The 23,777-nt window shown below is 34.5% G+C and overlaps 1 protein-coding gene across 4 annotated transcripts in view; it reads right to left on the bottom strand.

Annotated features, from left to right (window-relative positions):
• The window catches only part of PIK3C3 (phosphatidylinositol 3-kinase catalytic subunit type 3), a 158,447-nt gene that overhangs the window by 21,667 nt on the left and 113,003 nt on the right, over positions 1 to 23,777 (bottom strand). For all 4 annotated transcript variants that reach the window (XM_036885051.2, XM_036885053.2, XM_036885052.2 and 1 more), the window contains 3 exons: positions 22,852 to 22,926; positions 11,139 to 11,307; positions 4,278 to 4,368 (listed from right to left, as the gene is read on the bottom strand). In XM_036885051.2, the coding sequence (XP_036740946.1) occupies positions 4,278 to 4,368; positions 11,139 to 11,307; positions 22,852 to 22,926 (335 nt within the window). The remainder of the gene's footprint in view (positions 1 to 4,277; positions 4,369 to 11,138; positions 11,308 to 22,851; positions 22,927 to 23,777) is intronic.

Here is a 23,777-nt window from a genome sequence, read left to right as displayed (position 1 = left end):
AGAGGGTAACACTAGCCTACTGTTACCAGGCACACAACTGATGTTTGAGATTGATGATTACAGATATACCTTATTTTACTGTTCTTTGCAGCTACTACATTTTTTACAAATTGAAGGTCTGTGGCAACCCTGTTTGACCAAATCTACAAACACCATTTTACCAACAGCATTTGCTAATTTCATGCCTTTACATTTGGTAATTCTGACAATATTTCAAACATTTGTATTCTTACTGCATTTGTTATGGTGACCTGTGATGTTACTATTTTAACTGTTTTGGGGCACTGTGAGTTCTGACAATATTAAGATGGGGAACTTAATATATAAAGGTTGTGTATGTTCTGACTGCTCGAAGGATTGGCCATTCCCCTGTCTCTCTCCCTCTCCTTGGCCTCCTTAGATACAAGGTTGGTTACAAAGTTAAAAGGAAAGAAGCTGTGTCCATAACATGAAAGTTCAAGGTAAAGCAGCAAGTGCTGATGTAGAAGCTGCAGCAAATTATCCAGAAGATCAGCTAAGACAACTAATGAAAATGGCTACACCAAACAACAGGCCTTCTGTGTAGACAAAAAAATCTTCTAGTGGAAGAAGATGCCATCTAGGAGTTTCATAGCTAGAGAGAAGTCAGTGCGTGGATTCCGAGCTTCAAAGGACAGGCTAGCTCTCTTGCTGGGGACTAATACTGTTGGTGACTTTAAACTAAGCCAATGCTCATTTATCCTGCTGAAAATCCTATGGTCCTTTAGAATGATGCTAAATCTACTCTGCCTGTGCTCTATAAATGGAACAACAAAGCCTGGGTAACAGCACATCTGTTTATAACATGGTTTACTCAGTATGTTAAGCCTACTATTGAGACCTACTGCTCAGAATAAAGAGTCTTTTCAAAATATTACTGCTCTTTGACAGTGCACCTGATTACCCAAGAGCTCTGATGAAGATACACAAAGAGATTAATGTTTTTTTCATGCCTGCTAACACAGCATCCATTCTGCAGTACATAGATCAAGGCATCATTTTGACTTTCAAATCTTAGTATTTAAGATATACATTTTGTAACGCTGTATAGCCTCTATAGATAGTGATTCCTCTGATGGATCTGGAAAAAATAAATTAGAATTGTCCGGGAAAGGATTCACCATTCTAGATGCCACTAAGAATATTTATGACTCATAGGAAGAGGTCAAATCAAAATACCAACATTGGCAGGGATATGGAAGAAGTTGATTCCAACCCGCATAGATGACTTTGAGGAGTTCAAGACTTCATTTGAGTTAGTAACTGCAGATATGGTGGAAATAGCAAGAGAACTAGAATTAGAAATGGAACCTGAAGATGTGACTTAATTGCTGCAATGGTCAAACTTTTAAGGGATGAGGAACTGCTTCTGATGGGTGAGCAAGGGAAGTGGTTTCTTGAGATGGAACCCACTCCTGGTCAACATGTGAAGACTGTTGAAATGACAGGGAAGGATTTTAGAATATTATATAAACCTAGTTGATAAGATAAGAGCAAACTTTCAGAGGACTGACTCCAATTTTGAAAGTTTTACTGTGGATAAAATGTTATCAAATAGCATCACAGGCTACAGAGAAATCATTCATGAAAGCTCAGATAGCATTTTTTAGCAATATTTCTTAATTAATATAGTTTTTGGTATAATGCCATTGTGCACTAGATTAACTACCACATAGAAATACAACTTTTATGTATGCACTGGAAAACCAAAAATTCATTTGACTCTATTGCGATATTTGCTTTATTATGGTGGTTCGGAACCAAACCCAGAATATCTCCAAAGTATGCCTCTGTGTTTTAAATTGTTACCCATCTCACATGTTTTAGGCAATTGTGTTTTCTAAGAAATAAATATGATTAATAAAAATGTCATGTAGTACATACATATATAGTAAGTTTCCAAAAAATTAAAATGAAATTGATACATACTAAAAAAAGATATGGAGACAGGAAAATATTGTTGGATTTCCTTGTGATTACTCAAATAATCAGAATAACGTGTACTTCTCTGAAGACTTCAGCCTCAAGTGTGCCACTGTGTTTCTCTAGCTGGTTTCTATTCATGAAGCCAACAAAAAAATTTTCCATGTAATAAGACTTCAAAGTAATATCAGAAGTTGTTATTTTATTAAAGTATAAAAACCTACTTCTACTCCTTAAAAGTCAAGGGAACATAAATTTTAGCCTATTCTAATTTAGCTTTCCAATATTATTATGACTTTAATATCAAGTTTATGTTGCAACTGGTTACTTCACATTCTTGATAAGGCAGCAGAAAGCAAAGAAACATTTTATGAAATGTCTTTCAGGGAAAAGTATAGTGGAATACATTTTTTACAAGATTCACTTAACTGAAACTAGAATAAACAGCTAAAGACTACTACTCTAAAGAAAAATGACTAGTATGCATGCTTTTTTCCTTCATAAAATGTATTGCTCATACATTAAAAGAAGTACCCTAAAGAGTGCTGGTAACAAAAGAGCACTGTCTTTAAACAACAGTCATGATTTTCTAAAAGAGAAACAGAAATGGAACAAAAGTATTTTTTATTAAGAACAGGAACAACATAACTTAACTGGCAGAAGAAATTGGAAGACTCAGTTTGATAAACACTGCTAGAATAGAAGTGAACTCAGGGAAGAGTGAACATATGACAGAGATAAATGAGTTAAAAAAAATCTGAAATCTGGTGCAGCCATCAATTATAGCTAAGGACATTTTCATCAGCCAATTATATTTCTTGATGGATGTGCTTCAGTTAATAAAAAAAATAAAATGACAAAAAAAATCAGCTATACCAAAAACTAGTGTGGTAAGTTCTCTATTTCCTACTGGGAGGTGGGGGAAATTTTTTTATTGAAACAGTGCTTGCTGGATAAAATAAATGAAATCCTAGTAAGAGCATAATTTTCTTAAATGGCAAAAAATAAAGTATTTACATTAAAATCTTTCTCATTGCTTGCCAAAGACTTATAGAATAAGGTAAAAGAGATTAGTCTATTCATGTTTGCAGTCATCTGGATATTTGTATCATCCCCACACCAAAATCGATGTTGAAATCCTAATGTCCAAGTCATGGTATTAGGAGGTGGGGGTCTCTGGAAGATACTTAGGTTCATAAGGATAGACCTCCGCCATGAATGGCATTAGTATTCTTAAAAAGAGATCTCACAGAGCTCTGTAGTCCCTTTCACCATGTGAAGACACAAGAAGTCTTCAACCTAAAGAGGGCCCTCACTTGACCATGTGGACACCCTGATCTTGGACATCTAGACTCTAGAATTGTGAGAAAGAAATTTCTGTTGTTTAGAAGCCACCCAGCTTGTTATTTTGTTACAGCAGCCTGAACAGACTAAAACAATGTTTGGTCTACAGAGTTATTTTTCTAATAATGTTCATAGTTGTTGGGTACATAAGAACTCGGAGCGTTTTGGTGCCAATTATTATTTTCAACCACCAAAGCAACTCCATCTGAGACTGCTACTGCCCTTGGGTAATTTTATACTTCTACAAGTTAAAAAGCTATACTATCTTTCTTTCAAGTTCAATATTAATAATCATACTGATATTTAAGATCATGCTATTTGGTTTAAAAGTACTTTACCTAATTTCCTCTCCCCTCCAGTGATTCAGAAAGTCAGAAATAAATTCAGACAGAATCCTTCAAATCTGCCACCCTTCTTCCCATCTCTCATTAGAAATCAAGGAAGGAGAGCTCTGAATCAGTTAGCCTACATGAAGGCTATCCTTTCTTCTCCTCTTTGCATGCTGAGTGAAAAAACCAGGTCTCTACTCTCCTGACACAGTTAAGAAAGTATGTAAACCAAGAGTATAGGACAGTGAAGATAGAGATTAAAAAATGGCTGTTTTCTCCTATATAGGATTGCAGGATTTTTTTCTGATCCTTAACACATAGCCTGAGAGTGCTAAGAATCAAGTATCCTATTAGGAGCATTAAAGAAGAACTATACTTTTCAGGACAAAGAGCAAGGGTTGTAATCATGATCCTTCTCTCTGGATATAGTGACCTGTTCATGTGGTTGGGTATATGAACAGGAAAAGTACAAAACTGGCTTCAGAGGACTTGAGAGATTGTTATATTCTGGAATGTGAAAAAATTACACAAAGGTCTCTTTCTTAATTTATGTTACTTAAAAGACTAGGGGCTGGGACAATAAGGGGAAATGGGTTATTAAAACTTTAACATCTTTTATATATGAGAAGTAGACTATGATATCTCAGGATGTATAAAAATTACCTTTTTCACAGTTTTATCTGGTTCGAGAGCAATATCTGGAATGTTTGCATCCACCATCAAGGAAAACAAGTTCAAAATCAGATTCGAATACCTAAAGGAGAGTGGGGGATAAAAAAAGCACTGTGTTAGAATTTTACAGCTGACTATTCATCAGGTTCCTCACTGAAAAGCAAGCCTTGAAAAAATTACTTACTCTGGGGTCTTGATGTTATTTCTAGGCTCCAGACAATGGAACAAACTTTTGTAGTAACCATCTAATCACATTCTTTTCATTCATTACTAAGCATCTTCTTTTTGGAAGAGACTGAAGGAGAATCCACTTTACACCTAGTTAACAATTACTGAACAATGAAGATCTGTCTTTGCTAGATAACGACAAGAATCTGACTTTAAGACTATCTCAGTGTGTCATGAGTGAGTGAATGAAAAGGAAATACAGCCATCCCACTAAGCATTCGTGACTACACTCCAGGATATTCACTAATGATCACCATTGCAGGAACTACAGTGACTGGTCTAGATAGAAGGAATCCTAAATGAAGGGGCAAACAGCTAATACTCTACTGTAATAGAGATGGGCTAGATATCTAAAAAACATCCAGTTTGGACTATGCTGGCCCCTACAGGAACTACAGGTTAATCCTCACCAATCCTCAAATGCCTCTTCTTCCTCCAATCAAGGAGAAAGAATTTTGCTATGCTAAATGCTCATTTCCAGGGATGGAGCCTTGTGGAGACAGGTGTAAGTAAGTGTACACTGGGCACAATCCACCTCCTGCTCCAGAATAATCTCCTCTTGGACAGTTAGGCTCTGGTGGCCCCTTCTTAGCACTGTAATAATAAAAGGATATGCAAGTTTGACTTTGGCGATGGATGTGAGCAAAGGAAGCTTTGTTGTTGGGCAATGAAGGTTTTTAGCTGGTCTCAGTAAAAGTGTCAAGACAAGAGCCTTGTGTTTTCTAGAGGTGGAGGTCAGGACTTAGGTAATGCAGCATCTTTTTTCTAGCCATCTACTGATCTGTAATATAAAAAAAGCACAACATGCTGCACAACAACTGATAAATACTTGAACTATAATGATAATGGATTTGTAGGCAATTGACTGTCCATGTAAACCTCAAATCACCTATTTTATCAACATTTTTAAATTTTATACTGCCCATAGAAATCAAGAGGGACTACAATAAAAACTTACAACTTGATGTAATCTTCTAGTCAAATTAGGCCCTAACTCACTCAAACTCTTTAAAAAAAAAAGAAAAAGAAAATAGCTTAATAGCTTTAACCTAGCTTTCAAGTTACTGATTTCCTTGTGAGAACTGGTAAAAAGTACATCATAAACATTAGTCCATTTTTACTCATATAACAATTTTATTTATTCAACCAAATATCTCCTGAGTACTCACTCTATACACTGTTCTAGTGCTAGAGATACAATGGTGACGAAACAAAGTCCCTACATTCATGAGGCTTATATTCTGGAAGAGGGTGGAGACACACAATAAACTGATAAACAAGGTAGTTCACACCTGGTTTGCCAATTAAAAAGATAAAAAAGAAGAAAACAGAGAAATGGATCAGAGATTGATGGGGCAGGAAGAGGAGCCATCTTAAAGAGCTATGATTTTATTCTAAATGCACTGGGAAGTAGCTAAGTTTAAGCGGCGTGACATGCTCAAATACACCTTTTCAAAAGCTCACACTTACCACTTTGTAGGGAATAAGAAGGGAGGTAGGGAAATTCACTGACGTCCAGGTGGAAAAAGAAACACTACGGAGGTTCTCAGGCTAAGGTTTGAGGACAGAGTGGATGACACTTGCTGATGGCTTCAGTGGAGTGGGGGAGACAGGACAGGAGGACTCAGTGTCACCAAGGACCTAGCCTCAGAAATGGCAAACTACTGTTATTCACCAAAATAAGAGAATGAATGAAGAATAGTATTTGGGGCAAGAAATTGAGAATTCTGTTTCAGACATATTGAGTTTGAAATGCCTACTAGATCCTCAGTGGAGATATCAAGGAGGCAGATTTATCTCAGAGAAGATAACAGAGCTGATGGTGTAAAGTTCGAAGCCATCAGCATTTAGATCCTATTTAAAGTCACAGGTCTGGAGAAAAATCCTTATTAAGAAGAGATTTTGGAAGAAAAAAAATTCAGAACTAAATTCTTTATACCAATAATAAAACTTCTAGACAGTTCAATAGGTAAAGAAAGAAAAGGGAAGAAATCAGCAAAGAAATAGAAGTGGCCAATAAGGCAAAAAGAGAAACAGAGAGGGTTAAACCAAATCTAAGAAAGGTTTTCACGGACAAAGGAGTAGTTAACTGTGTCAAAAGCTGCTAGGAAGCAAAAGCTGCTATGAGATTTGGTATAGGGAACTGTTCATCTTGACAAAAATAGTTTCAACAGCAGAGCAGAAATAGAAGCCTTACTAGAGAAGGATAAAGGAAGAAAAGGAGGCAAATAAGTGGATGCACTGTGAACAGGACAGTATAAAGTAGATGGGTGGTGAAGGACAAGAAGAAATAAGGCAGCAATACTATTTTGGCAACATCCCTGGCTTCTTCCCACTTGATGCCAGCGGCACTCACCCAGTTGCGACAACCAACATTGTCTCCAGGGACAGTCAAATCTGTTTTTGGGGTGGGAGGAAATTAGGAATAGCCACCAGTTGAGAACAAGTGATTTAAATCCAGTGGTGAGAACACCATGATTATTGGATTTCCTTCAGTAACATAGCTGTGCACTGTACACATGAAATAGGAAGGCAGACAGATCTGATTAGATTTGGGATATCAGCAGGTGAAGTTGGAGAACTGGATAAAACTGTAGGACAGAGTTTATAGGTAGGGGTTGTAAAAGTGATTACAGTTTGGGGCTAGAGAATTCAGTGGGGAAAGGAGAGAGGTGAGAATATGAGATAGATTTTATTTGGTGGTAGAGTGACCAGACTGTAAGTATCAATGAGACTGAAAACTTGTAGGCATGGGGGCATCCAAAAATGAGCTGTAAGGCTAGAAGGTGTTGGTCAGAAAGTGGAAAGTATGGGATTGATATTTTAGATGGGCAAGTTATTGGTGTTGAAGAGAGGGAGTGGACACGGTTGGCTCTAAATGAGGAGGACAAGGCCCTGGGAGGCCAGGTCATGGCTGGACCATTCATGTGGATGCTGAAGTCACAGTAGTAGTCATGAAGAAGGCAAAATAAAAGCTTTCAGGAACAAGAGTGACCCGGCAGGTAGACAGAGGGTGGTTAGCAATGGGTAGTGTATCTATTGGTGTGATCTCATAATGTTTTTCTTCTTTAAGAAGGCAAGGGAAGAAATAATTTGGAGGTGGCCACAGGGAGCAAGAAGGACACCAAGCCCTTCTCTAAACTTACAGCATGTAGGATATGGAAATAAAGACAAAGATCCACTTGAGGAATGCAAGGACTGTGGTGTCAGCAAAGTACAGCCAGCTGCTATGTATTATGTTATCAAAAAAGAAGATGCTCTTTCAGTGAACCCTCAATTACTCATACTCTTCACTGTTGACTATACAGTTTCTCCCAATTTTACCACAGGGGAATCTTAGAATCTACCACAGGGTAGACTCGCAAGGTAACAGAGAGGGAAATATAGGGCTCAATTCTGAAAGGGATATTTCAGATGTTCTCAAAACTGGCAGTCCATTAGATTCACCTGAGGAGCTTCCTAAAAATGTTAATACCTGAGTCCAATCCCAGAAAGTTAATCTGATGGGGCCCAGAACTGTTTTCTATTCCCTGCACCCCTACCCCCGAATGTTCTCCAAGTGATTCTAATAGATGGTCAGGATCTATACTAAAATGTCTGCCATTATGGAAGCATGTTTGTTTCTTTTTTAAATGACAATATTAATGCTTTATGGATCATCTGCTGGTTTAAATTTAACCACCCACCCTGCATTATTACAGCAAAGGGGAACAGAATGTACATAATGTACATAAATATAAAATGGAATATTCTATAAGAAACCTAAATATCAAATTACTCTGTTGGTAATTTGTGATTACATTAACTGTCTTAATCTTCTACATCGGTTGCCATTATCCTGAATTTTCCATTTGAGAGAAAACATGTGACCCAAAACAGAAAGTACATATTACACAGAGTAGTCTCATTCAATATTCTACCCAGAAAGACAGATTTAAAGGTCACTAGGAAGCTTTAAACCCATTATCAAAAGAAAATACAAGGTTACATAAAAAATTGATGATAGGGTGGGAAAAGTGTGCAGTATCGAGTCTAGACAAAGATGTAAGGATGAATGTACATAATTTAATTTTTAAAAAGGAATGGGTTGAGTAAACTGTTCAACGAAAGTATACTTTTTCTTACCCACATTTATGCCAACCACCATACTAACCACTGATCATACAAAGATGGTCTGAATTTTTCAGTAAAAGCTTTCAGCACTGAAAAAAGAAATGTATTTAACTATATCTCGTGAGGTTCTTTCAGTATTTCAGAGGTCTATTTCCCCTATAATCTACCCATTTTTTTAGTGCAATGAATAGAGTAGAATCCCAAGATTTAGTAACTGTGCTAGTTCAAGGAGGGAAAACAATGATGCAAATGATGAAAGGCAATGTGTGATCAGTTAGCCAAACATCCGCAGACAACATAAAATGCATTCCTAATTTCAGTATTTTTACTCACAAATTTAAGCTAACTTTTATCATTAGTATCTAGCTTGATGTTTGGCATGAATATGTATTAAAGAATGAGTTATATTTTCCTTGACCGTTTAAGAGATTAAAGATGTTTTAGCATTACTGCTGCCATGAGACAACATTCAAAAAATATATTTACCTATTAATTACTGACTTAATAAGTATTGGTTAATAAGGGATGATAATATATTTTGTTACATGAAAATCACACCAGGAAATATGTTCTGACATCTGCACAACTGTAACCATTCATAACTTAGTTCAAAGTGACTACTCTGTTATGTGGCCCAATGTTAGTCAACAGTTTCTTGTTGTAGTAATTGATCAAAAATCAACAAAAAACACAGAAAGAAGGTGTTTGTTCATACCTACAAAACCCTAGAAGTGTAAAATAAACTTGGTTCCAAATAAGCTTTTGACTATCAGGTTAATTCTTATGCCCTAAAGGCAATTTTTACTAACAGAACCATATTCGGAAATAAAACAGTTAAAAAATAAATGCTGGTCAAAATTTAGGGTCCAGCTGACCTTAACTGAAGAAATACAGTGAAATTTTTAAAAATAAAAATAAAACAATTTTCACAAAGTAGTGAGGAAACTTTTCAGCTCCATATTAATAACCTGCCTGTTTTCTCATTTTACTGAATTGCTGCTAATCCATTATCAATGACAGTTTATAAAGCACATTGTTTCCTTCTGCTTTCAATAAGATAGAGCACCTTTGATGTTTCTCTAGTTATCATTTCACATCACCCTGTCTGCCTCATCACTGAGATCATCATGGTTCCAACTATTTTTCTGTAGGCTTTGACTATTTTAAATTAAAAATCCCATGTTAAAGTGCAATTCATATCTCTCTGAAAGTGAGATCAAAGCACCACTGATCTTTTCATTATTCCTTTAGCATTTCTGGAAAGTAAAACTGAGCTACTCTGCCACCCAAAGGATAAATAAACGAACTGTTTGTAAAATGCATGTTACAGTTTGTGACAACAGAGTAGAGACTGAGTTAACAATGATGGCCTGCTGACTCACTGCAAAGGTGAAACCTGATTAGCACAGGACAGCAGTTCTCCTGGGACAATCCGCATCATCACCACCTGGCAACGTGGACTCACCCCACACGTGAAACAGAAATTCTGGGGGTTCTCATATAAATACTGAAGGTTCTTATTCAAGAAGTGTACACTGAGTGATTATGTTCTAGCCACTATATGAGTAGATGATGTCCCAAGCATAAATATGACAAGAGAAAACATGCATAGGCAAATCATTATCTATTGGTTATATTTTCATCTGGAAGAACATGTAGGTATGTGTTCTGGGCTGTGATTTTCTGCTGGACTAAGAATTTCACTTTGAATAGTTGAGTTGAAAAAATGGGAGTTAAGAGAAAAATTATCCTGTCATTTTTGACTAATAATCAGAGCCATGTTCTATATTTAACAAACATGACTTTTAATTTCTTTCTTTCCTGATATATGATGTTCAATCCTAAATATACTAGGATGATGGAGTGGCACTGGAGAAAAAAGAAGAGATTGAGAAAAATCAGATTTTTCTTTTCAGCTGAATGATGAAATGCTAAACAGAGATGTAGCTTTTATTCTCCAATCACTTCAAGGAACTACTGAATGCTCCCAAGGAGCAACAAAAACTAAGGCTGATAAGGGTGCTGAAGAATAAGGATGAGAGGATTAACACCACTCAAGCTAATTCCTTCATTTCTGATAAGGAAGTGGGAAGTCAGCTAAGAAAAAGGAAAAAAAGCCAACATGGTGATTATAATCCTTCAAGACTGCCTTCAGGGAGACCTGAGGAGTATTAAAGCTCCTTAACCTTTTCTCTATTCCAGTACTGTCAAAGAACACGGAGTATATTCTACTAAATTGATTTTAACATACTGATTTTGAAGTGTTTGCCTCATCTTGTGTAATGCCACCTTCTTGCTTGGTGGGATTTAGCAATCAGATAATTAGTGGGAAAGCAAGATATTCTTTGTTTGCAGACTTTAATATTAGACTATTTATAAAAATAGACATCAAATACACATTAAGAATGCTTGTGCCATCCTGCAAAAGAGTGATGTTAAGAATGTATATATTTGAACTTTTTTTGCTCTATGAAATGAATTTACCAAAATTCTGTCATCAAATCAACTTACCTTCGAAGGTGGAGAAAGGCCGTGTAACACTGCTTACGAAACTCTTGGTATTGCTCACTCTGTGTGCCCCCCATTCCTTCTACCATTTCTTTATTCAGCTTCATTGGAGGAGGAAGAGGCTTCGGATCTCGACCCAAAATATATCCAAAGTCTATGTGGAAGAGTTTGCCTGGATGTTGACAAAAAACTAATTTGTTTCCAGAATTATTTCAAAGAACTGGCAAGGGTATATGTCATACAATCGGCATAAGCAGTGTTTCATCATAAGGACTATTAGTTCTTGATGAAGTCTATTAAATTGTTTGACCCTCTAACACCAGGCTTGGGAGTGGCCCTTACAGCAGTATTTCACGACTCAATATTCATTCAGATGAAAATATGCTTAGAATCATCTAGAATCAAAGACGGCCAAAGCCTAAACAACTTTTTAAGGTATTAGCAGAAATTAGTATCTTGTAGCAAATTTCTCATGAATAAATTTAAGCGAACTCCCTTCACTTAGTGGAAGACCATTTAAGTATTCATTAGAGGAATCCTTTCTTTAACTTATTACTATTCCCCACCCCACCCCCCAAAAATTCCCCATATTTAAAATTATATTGTTGGCTGCATCACAACCATTTTCAATGAACTGGTGTCACTCATTAGCTGCAGACTAGGAAACGAAGCACAGTATTAAAATCTGCCAACAGCCAGCTACAGCTGCAGTGCTGTTAAGACAAACCCGAGAACAGTCATTTTAATTCATAGACCAGATAGGTAAGAATGTGATCATTCACTTTAGAAAATGATTTGCTACTGAATTTTACAGGTGATTTACAAGTAAGTATAAAGGAGGAATACATTTTAACAGAAAATCCAACGCCATGGATCCTAAATCCAAGGCAGAGATTTGTTGTGTACTGCTGTATCCCCAGCCTCAGAATAGTTTCTGGCACATAGTAGCACTCACTATTGAATAAAGCAACTAATTCATTTAAAAAGCGAACCTAAAATCTTCCTCGTGCAACCTGCCCACTCTCAGTTGTCTTGTAATAACATTAAGACCTGTTTTATGTGGAAACCTATCCTCCATCACCTATGTGGGGAGCTTAAATTTCTTTCACTTAAGGGCACAAGTCAAAAACTTTCCATTTTGTAGTACATATATTGAGTTTTTTAATACTTTTGCCATCTTGCAAAATATTCTTATATATTGACTCTATCCATTTAAGATGTTAGCTATACCCTCTGTCTATCTCTTTCTCTGCGTATTATTACTGTTATCTATGAACTTTAAACTCCATCATTTAGTCACTGTTGGACATAGAACTGGCTGAGGTTGTGGCAATCAAGTCCCAGGTGACAGTGATGCACTGGCAGGCGCTCTGAGTCAGGAGTATAGCTGCCCTTCAGTACAACTGACACCTTCATGTCTCACCTGATCAGGCATGTGACCCTGACTAAGCTACTTAAACGTTCTAAGCTTTACTTTCTGAACTCCAAAATGGATTAATACTGACAATTACCTCACAGGGTAAAATTAAAAGAGATAACACATCTGACACTCAGCCCAGTACACCTGGTACACAGTTAACATTCTAATTGTCAGCTGTTAATATCATTCCTAAGTTATTGATGAGTGTGTCTAATGAAATAACTAAAAAACCTCATTTAAGAATGATCATCTACAGTCTTGTCCCATTTTGGAAAATATGTCCTTGACTCAGAGAGTAAGAAATCATTTTAGCCCTAAACAAAACTAAATTAAGCTGTTACATCTAATGACCAGGTCTCTTAAAGGTGCTTACAAATGTTAATAACTACAATTTTAAAGATGGTTAAAATATACTGAACTTATATTTATATGTCTCTTATACCTGAGAACACAACTGCCAGGAATTAGTAAAATTAAATATAAAGGAACAACCAATTCTTTACTTGAAAAAGCATATTTCTTACAAAGAAAAACTAAATAATACACTAAATTGGAAATCTTATAAAACTTTGAAAATGAGAAACAAATAATTTGCCAAGGCCAAATAATAAGACAGTCCAAATTTAAGGCAATAATGTTATTAATATTTAAGTAAAATTCAAGATAGATATTGGCACAATTTCCAGACAACAGTAAAGAAAACTACACTCCAAATTATCTGGAGTGACTGTAGAAGTTGTACTAATTTGGGACATGGGGTTTAAAGAGAAACAACAGCTCACATATGAATGCTGTAACAACTATCTAAAGGTGTAAAACACCTGGCTGTAGAAAAGATAGCCTTTACCAATGTAACCACTGCACTGAAAACCTGTTTTCCATTTATCCAGATAATCTCCATGATTTTTTTTAAAGCTTATTTCAAGCTTAAAATGTACTGTTCCAATAGGAAAACTGGTGAGTTACCTAAGCATTTTTCAGTGAGTATATGTGAAACAGAAAATGACAAATGCAAGAAGTGAGATCAGAAGGAATTATAATTAGATATATATAGCAAGGAACCTACCAAGAATTGAAAATAGCTTTTGTTCACTCCAAAAAATAACTGAAGCAGTTACAGCTGAGCCAAATGGTTCCTCTAGTTCACACTAGGGCTAACGAAATCAGCATGTTTGGTAAACAGTTATTAATGAGACTCCTACATCACCTATTTCCATCAAAACATGTTAGCTAAGGGTTTACTGAAACTAACTGCTCACGTATTTTCCCCCTCAAGCTAAAGTCTTTAACAAACCATTAAGAGTCTTAAAATCAAGAATCTTGTTTTATTTATTTTTGTTATAGTCCTGAAACCTAAAATAATGCATAGCATAGGGGGAACTCAATGTGGTTATTTTGCATTCACTTAGCTGATGACATCTCAATTTTACATTTATAGGTTAGACAACTTTCAATAACATTATTGATGTGAGAAATCTGATGTGAGAATATCTTCTAGAAATCTGATAGTTCTTTAGACAAGTTGTTTTGTTTTTAAAATTTTATGTCTTCATTTTCATGAAGATCTATCATAAAATTAATAGAGGCTGAGTCTGATCATCTGGATGCTATCTTACTACTTAGTACTGTCCTGTGATTTCACTGTTTTTGACTGGGTTGGTAACAAACAGCAAAGTTACTTTAATTGTTGCAGGCTAGTACTAACAGAAGAATTAGTTATACCTTGAAATTACATGACAGCATCCTGAACAAATGGAGGTCAGGAAGTATTTCAAATAAACATAGTATAAGATATATTAATAAACTCAAACTCACTTTACTATCTTTATCATATTCACACTTCAAGTGACAGTTTAGTCTCAATATCTTATATTGAGACTGTCTTAATAATGTTATTATATATATATATATATACTTATATATACTGTCTTAATAATGTTAGATTAAATTTTGTTAGTTTGTAACATGATTTAATTTATAAATGTTTTTATTTTAGTTATTTAAGAGAAGATGCACAAGAAGTTAATATCAGGTTTTATGTTATACGTATTTAATACTATAAAGTGTAAAATGTCAACACAGGGGGTTTCATTTCTATTTAAAACAGTTCTATGTATTACTCATGATTGAAAAACACATTTTCAGAATCCTAAATTGGGCTTCAGTGGTCTCTAAGCACAATTAAATTGATTTCTTGGAAATCCAGACTTCACCAAATTCCCAAGGTTAAGTTTGTGATTCTGAAAAGATGAGAAACTAGTTTAGAGTAAGGAATCTGGTAACTGTACTACTCACCAGGAAAGCATCATCTCCTAATCTCTTAAGATTCAAGGAAGCTTGAACTTCAAGGAACTTCATTAAGTTCAAGGACGTTCAAGGAAGTACTATCATTTACCTTTCCATGATTTGGTGAAAAGTCCATCATAAGCTTCTGTTAAGGATTTCACTGCCTTCAACTAAATATATATCCTCTGTTCAACTAAGCTAAGCACTCCATTCTGTGTTTAAGTCTCTGGAGTTCTCCTTTATTTTCCACCTTGTTAGACAATCACTATTTTACTCTTGATGAGGTAAAGAAAGGAAAAGCTTATAATATTATAGGTATAGATAAACTTTTCTTGGTTTTATTTAACTAAATAATGTTTTGTTACCAATATAATTCCTAATGATACTCAGCACTTGAACAGATAGCTTATATGAACAATCTTTTATTCAAAACTGCCATCCTTAATAAATCAAATGGTATCAACCATCACAACATGCTTTATTTAATGGGCTCCATCCTTTAAGAGGAAACCTAACTCCACTTTTCCTCATTTTATCACAGACATTACTGGAATTCCAATTTCAGCTATGCATCATTGCTTGCAAATGGAGAAGCATTAGCAAATATACTATTTTCTATCCTTCTTGTAAGAAAATTTGCAAAGAACAAGATTACTGTTTAATTATAAGGCATAAAACATTCAGTATCTAACAAGTGAAACCATTACTATGCTTTGCAAGTTCAAAGAATCATGTATTTTGAAAAAAAGCTATTAATGTTTTAAGAAATTCATCCTCATACATACTAAAAGGAGTAACTCTTTTAAAGTTAATTTCTGTAAATGAAACTTATAAGGATTTTTAAAAGTGCACTTCATGAAAATTTTAAAAAATGCTTAAGAAATTCATGAAGTATGGTCTTATTCAAATCTTTTACCCTAGAGAGTCAAGAGGTAAAGTGTACACAAAACAAACCAAATGTTGACTGTAATTATTTCCTTTTGTCCCTGACTTGTGATCTAAAGGGAATAAGAGGTGCTAATTAAATTCTTCTGTTATTTTGTATAAGTGACATGAACTTATTTCTGCAATTATAGTTTAAGACATTTGTAGTTCTTGATTAAAAATAATAGATACTGCTGAAACTAACGGTATGATGAGTTTTTAAAAATTTGTTTTATCTAGTAATTAAATATTACCAATCTTTTTATTTTCCTGTTCTCTATATTCCAAACTCTATTTTTCTAAAAATCGCACACAATTTCCAAATTCAAAAATTCTTCCCCGAGACTCTTCTCCACAGGAAGTTTCCCACCCTCTTCAATTGTTTTGTATATAACCTCACATTTTAGTGTTTTCCCACATAATGCCTTAACTTGTCATGTGAATTTATATCTTTCCTATTGCCCTACCATGAAATGTAGAAACAAAGAAGGTGGCAAACAACTACTTATTGATACAATGGAACATATATTTTTGAAACTAAAAATGCTCCCTACAGTTATACCATGTCTCCCAATACTTATTAATTAAACCTTATGATATATGTGGTTAGAGGTAATTTTACTTACAGTTAAAATCATAGTAATGAGGAAATATTTTCAATAAGAGTTTTTGATTAACAAAGAAAAACAAGACATACATAAGAACACAGTAATATAGGCATTCCAATTATCTGCTAAAAGTTTCAGATAATTTATTATCATTTTGCATTTAGCTGTTCAGATGGCTTCTTATTAACAAGGACAAAATTAAGCTAACTAACAAAAGGGGGCAAACCATGTCTACTTAAGACAGTATATCCAATTATATAGTCTATTTCCATTCAGGAAAAACAAATTTTTATATGTACATATTTTCATTTTCCTATACTCGTTAAATCCAATGAAGTTTTTGCCCTGGAATATTCTTTTCTTCCAGAGAACTGTTTTAATTTTTGAAGCAGAACAGTAAGCCTTTTAAGATGAAAAACCATGGCTTTCAATCAACAATTCTAAAACATTTTGGTCTCGACCAAAATGCTCTTATAAATTACTGAGGACTCCAAAAAGCCTTACTTGGACTACCTCTACTGATATTTACAGCATTAGTAATTAAAACAGAGACCTTTTAAAAATATTAATTTAAAAATTTAAGTCATTAATATTTTGATATAACTTACTTATTATGAATAGTACCTGAAACAAAAAAACAAAAAAAAAATTAAGACTGGTATTGCCTTCACTCTGCAAATCTAATATCTGGCTTAGTAGGAGACAGCTGGACTCCCATATTTCCTTCTTCTTTCAATCTGTTTTATGATATGCTGTTTTCATTGAAGTAAGAGAAGAGAACGCAGGATCTAAATAGGTGTGGATTTTAAAAAGGGAGAAGAATTTTAATAACCATTTCAGATATTTATGGACAGTTTCTTTGCTACTAAAAACAAATTCTCCTGCCCTACCATACCTACTGAATTGAAACCATAAGCCTGATTCCAGCAATCTGTAGCTTAACTTGCTCTCCAGGTGATTCTGATACAGGCCAAATATTTTATACTGACTAATACAACTCTCAACTTCAATTAGGTCACTGAGGAGGAAGATTGTAGCAAGATGAGCCACCTAAATGAATTAAAACTCATATCCAAGACTAATGGTTACAGTTTCCCTATTGTATAACCCCATTACCTTAAAATTTGACACATTTTTTGCTCAAGGAATCACTATGAAAATGCATTAACTTTTTGATAATCTAGTTCATGGTTTCTAGTCTATGGTAGAACTTTGAATGCTTTAAAGTAAATTAAAATTTGACATCCCCAAAAAGTATTCATTGCAAAGTAAAACAAATACAGTGTCTTCCCAACATTAAGGAATACATCACTTGTAAGAAAACTTACTTGATAAGAAAACAAAAAAATTTGATATCCTAACCTACACTTCTACTTCAATGACTGAATTAAGCTTTGGCCTATAAAAGGTGACCCAAAAGGAGGCATACTGATTTTCCTCACCATCTGACCTTATTTTAACCTAACCAGCCTGTATATTACCTGCAAAGGCAGTGCTTACTTCAAGCTTCTGAGTATTTTACTGGAATGAGTTTTTTCTCCATTTGCATCACATATAAACCCAACACATTTTTCATCACCCAATTACTTTCTCCATGAAGTAATTTTTCAGCTCCTTAGGTACAAAGAGTATATATAGAATTTTATCCTTTTTTTTATTACTTCTAAGAAGAAACCATGTCCTTCTAAAACAAACTTAAAAAAAAAAAGCACATTGACAGCAGCAACCAATAACATTTTCCTTATGATAGGTTTCAGTAAACACAAGATCGCCTTTCTGATACTGAATTTTCAAGAAACTTTAAAAATCAGAATTTAAATAATGTCAAAGAATCCTAATTCATGTGAAGACAAACATAAAATAATGACCAATAAAAACTAAAAAAGTATTTATGGATAAAAAGGGAATGTCTCATGGGCCAGGTTCCCCTTTGCACACATCAACTGAGAAAAAACCAATTAAACTGGTAAATAGTATGTCCATAGTCTATAGTAATACTAAAAGTTTTGCATGAAATAGAATTTTCTGGACATGCTAAGGATGGATATAAATGACATGAAAAAGCCTACTTCATTTATTCATTTTAAAAGCATTTACCCAGTCCCTACTAAATGCATGAAACGTTTTATATCACTTTCTCTCATGTCCCAGAGATTTAAAAAGCACACTAAAAAATAAAGTCTGAAATTTTAGATTTTACAGTATATTTGAACTACCAAACTGAATAACTTAAATACACATAGCTGAGAAAGCACCACCATGTGAATAGGAACTAAATTAGAGTTGTTCTAATATTATTTACACATTCAGAAGAAAAGACTGAGTCATATCAGGTAACTTGCCAAAAGTCGCCCAGTGGTGGAGGGGCAATTTAATCCCCCGAAATTGTTACTTTAGAGCCTGACACATTGAACCCCTACAGGAGACTGTTCCTCAGAATTAAAAAAGGAAGTGAACCAATTTCATATAAAATTAAAGTTTGATAAAGAAGATTAGAATAGGAGATCTATGGGAAAAAAAGTTCAATCAGAATAACAACAAGAATGAGTATTTTTCTTTAGTTTGAGCTCCCTGAAAAGGCTAAAAGTTAAAAGTAGCTTGGACCTGCCAAGACAGACAAAAAGCCACTGCTCCTGCCACTATACAAATGCGTAACTCCAGGATAAAGGGCCACCCTTAGGACCTACACTGAACTTACCCCAGCTCCTTGTTTACATTTGTGAATGTTTTTCAGTTATTTACTTTTTAATTTTACATGCTAATCTATGATAAAATCTTATACCATAAACAGGTAAGTTTTTCAGTTAAACTGATTTTTCCCTCAAGTCCTAAAAAAATAAAAATAAACCAAAACACTTTCTCCAAAGAATTGAGAAAAACCCAATCATCTTAGAGTCATGCCACAACTGCACTAACCTGAGTGTGTTTCTTAAAGCTTCCATAATGGGCACCAATTCTGAAAAGAATTCATATTTTTTCCAATCCCATACCACAGCTTAAAATTTTAACTTGTTATCCAAATACAGCTATATGAATGCATTAAGTGCAACATCATTCACCCCAAATCTGCTTCAAGAAAACAATATTATAATTAACCACATGACAATAAAATGGTAATTCCCAGACTTTTACATTTTTGGTGGATAGGCAGCGCCCTCTGCTGCACAAGTCGAGGAATCTTCAACCAAGCTGAAAGTATCCACAATGAATAAAGACAACGGCAAAAAAAAAAACCTGGGAAATCTGTTTTTGAGATTCGTATTTTGCATTCTTGCACATTACCCCTGAAGAGATGTCGAAATTCTCTAAATGGAGTGGAACATTTTCCTCCATACACTCCTGAAGTTCTCAGTCTGACCCTTTTCTGTCTCACCTATATTTACAGGCAGAAGAGTGTACTGGGAGCATATTCCCAAAAGACCCCAGTGAAATGAAATCTGGGTGTGCCCTTCTTTCTGCTCCATCTCTCATACCAGGAAACTGGACACAGATCAATCAGTGGAAGTCTGATTACAATTCTAAACCACCTTCATCCAAGCAGTCACAGACTATAAACTTGCCCAATCTGGCAAATGAGATCAGAAGACAAAAAGGTGTTTTATCTTGAAGAATGGGAGAAACGTTACTTATCATTAAAATATGCTCCATCAACACTTAAGAGATTGGAGAATTTTATAAAAGAATCTAAAGTTCTAAATTTTTAATATGTTACAGTCTGTGTTGAAGACATAATGAATCCAAAATATTCAATGGAAGATGCTTCATGATATTTGAGGCATTTTTAGCTGCAAGCATTAAAATGCATTTTCTGCAATGAACCACATTCAAAATTCACTTTAAAAATAATAGTTGTCTAAATTATACAAAGTTTGGTTACAATATATAGATAATATAATTAAAAACCACTTTGAAATATGGACTGTTGGTAAAAATTTACTACACACAAAACTTTTAAATCATTATCAATTTTTAGAAGTTGAGGAATGTCTAATATACTTCCATTTGTCTTGACATAATTGGCCTTTCTTAATCTAATTTCATTCAAGCTAACTCTGAAAATTGAAAACTTTTATCCTAGAGAGGAGACTTAAAATGCTAACTATATAATGTAAATAAATGGGTGAAATAATTAAGAACAATTTAAAAATAACTCAAAGAAATGCTTTTTTAAAAGAATGCGAATGTGCCTCTTTATCTAGTCCGATTTTTGTTGTTTTTTAAAAGCAAATTTGGAGCACCCTCTAGTGGAAAACTGGTGACATGATGCTTAACACCTTTCTGAAATTTTATTAATTCAATTTCCATTAACAACTATGACTTGGGCCAAAAAAGTTAATTAGGTAGACTCCTCTTTCCAAATCTCACTCTTAAAGTATGTCCATCAAAACACACAGGTAAAAACACACACAAAGACAAAGCATTTCTCAAAGTACAATAGAAAAGGTTATCAATTTTTAAAAGAAGAGACAAGACCTGTAAATATAACAATATATGTATAATGATATTCTATACATTAAAGAATACCACTTTGGTTACGATTAGAATATAAAAACAATCACTTTAGTACTTTGATTCTGTGGTTAGAAGATCCAACCAAAAAAGAGGTCTAAGAAATAAACTAAGGAAAACTTTTTCCTAATCACAATTCTTTCCAAACACACAATAATTACTAAAGCAGTAAATCTGGCCAGAACCTTGATGACAATCTAGTAACATTCCTTCAGTCTTGGTTATTAAAGGGACTTCACAGCCTGGATATAGACATGATTCCCACATGCAAATTCTTACACATGTTAAGTTTTCACACTAAAAATTTTAAATTGAATTTACAAAACTTCAGATTATGTGCCTTAACAGGGACATTAATATTAATCAGATTACATTCAATATAGTATGTTAAATTCTTGGAACCATAATTAGGAGAAATACTAACAAAACAGAAAATGTCTTTATCTGAGAGACTATTTTAAGGGCACTTAAAAATCCATTTTCTATGGAAGGCTGAAGAAACTTGTCTTATTTAGCCCAGGGAAGAAAAGGCTACATAGAAGAGCAAACATATTTATTCACTTATTAGTTCAACACTGATTAATTCAAAAATTCAAATACTTTAGCTAGGTGTTATTCAAAGCTTTGGAGGCATGGTGCTAAACTGGATGGACAAGGTTCCAGTTCTCAAAGAACCTGCATCCTGAATGGGAGATGATCAGAAAAAGTCAAAAGCTGCAGGGAAGCCAGTATTTGTCTGTTCTGTTCATGTTGGTATCCCAGCCCCTAGAACAATATCTGGCACATAACAGATGCTCAAAAAATATCTGTTGAATTATATAAGAAGATAACTTCAGCTAATGAGAAGTGACATAAAGAGAGCAAAACAGAGTAATACACAGAGATAATTAGGGGTGGGGTGGCAGGAGTATGTTATTTCAGATCAGATAGTTAGAAAAAGCTTCTCTAGGGAGATGCCACTGAAACTCAGACTTAATAACCAAAGTCAGACCTGCAAGGATCAGAGAGAAGAGCTTTCCAAGAAGAGGAAACAACAACAAGGACACTTGACTGTGGCAGGAGTGGTCTGACATCAGACATTCAAACTGATCGATGTGGGCAAGCCACAAGAACAGAGTTCAGATTTTATTCACACAGTTTGGGCAAAAGATAGTAGTGGCTTCAAATGGGGTCAAAGCAAAGGAAATGAGGAGAGTGGGTAACTTCATGATCTATTTTGGAGGTGAGGAGTAAACAACATTTGCTAATAGTTTCAATATGTGAAATGAGGCCAAAACTGGAATTTAAAATGACTCCTAAGCCTGGGGCTTAAAAACTGGGTAGAGTAAACTATGTTGCTATTTAATAAGACGGTAAAACGAAGCAAGAAGCAGGTATTAGCCAGGTAGTGGAGGTAGAGAACAACTTTTACTAACTGGTCACATAATTAGGATTTCAAGTAAGGGGTTGGATATATCAGTTTGAAGTTTCTGAAATGGGGAAGTACAGTGCTGTAAATATGAAAGTTATCTGCATAGAAATAGTGTTTAAAGCCATAGGGTCAAAGCATTATCAATAAGAGGGATGAGAATGATTATTCCATGGAACTCTAAAGGGAAAAGCAAAACAAAACCTCCTTAAAGGTAGAGATTAATGTGAGTTAAACATAGTCTGATAAACAAAAAACACATTCTAACCTTCTAACTAGAGCTCTACTATGAAAGACTCAGCTTGCATACATTTTGGGCTTTCCACCAAGAGACGCATTTCAAGAAGCAAGGACTAGAACCATCTGTAGGATTGCTACTAAAGTATTTTTATAAGGTTTGGCAGAGTCCACTAGACGTCCTCCAAAGGAACCATGTAAAGGGACTTTTAAGATTCTATGATTTAATTTTCAGTTAGGCAACTTACTTGTTACTCAGTAAATTCCAGGGTAAAAATCATTGGCACATACAATATATATCTGCTGATAGCCATTATATGGTACCTGTTTTTGTCAGCAAAAGGTTATCCAGGTGCCTGTCTCCAACGCCAAGTATGTATGTAATCACGCAATATCCAGCTACAATAACAGTTGAAAAAAAACTGTGAAAAATACATGCAACCAGGTTTTATATACAATTGAATATGAAAGCAACTTTAACTTCAATTTGAATACTAATTTTTATTTCTCACCTAAATTCTCAAACTAAATGTGTAATCTTCTTTGACTCTATGAAGTTTATCACTTGAAACTCAGATTTACTATTTCAACAGAAAAAATATCTTGGAGAATTTTGTCAATTATAAGTCACCACTATCAAAGTTAAATCAGGTTATTATTAATTAGAACATGTGTTTACCATTTCAAACTGGATACATGTTGAAGATGATAGTGAAAAAAAAGTATCTATAGAAACATACATAGTGAAGTCAACCATCCCACTACCCTGTTATCTACAAGATAACAAAAGTAAATTCAGGGTAAAAAATAATATTTTTGAAAACAATCCTAAGTGCCAGCAAACAGAAAAACAAATGCATTCACTTGAGCAGTAAAGGCATTTATGGAGTTTCACAGCATAATCTTCTAAACTTTTAAGAAATATTACATGAGCAGGGCTGGGGCAGAGTCACTGGCTCCAGCTTTACTCCCTTTTATCTTTCTCTTCTTTAGCCTGAAAACCTGGCATGTGTTGAAAATACTCAAATAAAATTAAGCATTTAACAACTCTTTGAAGCTTTTTTTTTCAATTTTATTTCTCCCATTACAACAAATACAATTTGCAAACATACATGTAACTATATCAGTATTTACAAAAACATGTTTCAGTCCATATGTAGAAAAAAGACTGGACCACTTATTAATGACCAAATAAATGCTGTCCAAATTCAGTAAACACTAAGGTTCATTTGACTCAGTTCTGAAGGCCA

The sequence above is a fragment of the Manis pentadactyla genome, chromosome 6 (assembly GCF_030020395.1).
Source record: "Manis pentadactyla isolate mManPen7 chromosome 6, mManPen7.hap1, whole genome shotgun sequence".
Lineage (NCBI taxonomy): Eukaryota > Metazoa > Chordata > Mammalia > Pholidota > Manidae > Manis > Manis pentadactyla.
Note: the sequence above shows the minus strand (reverse complement) of the source record. Positions and strands in the feature narration are given on the sequence as shown.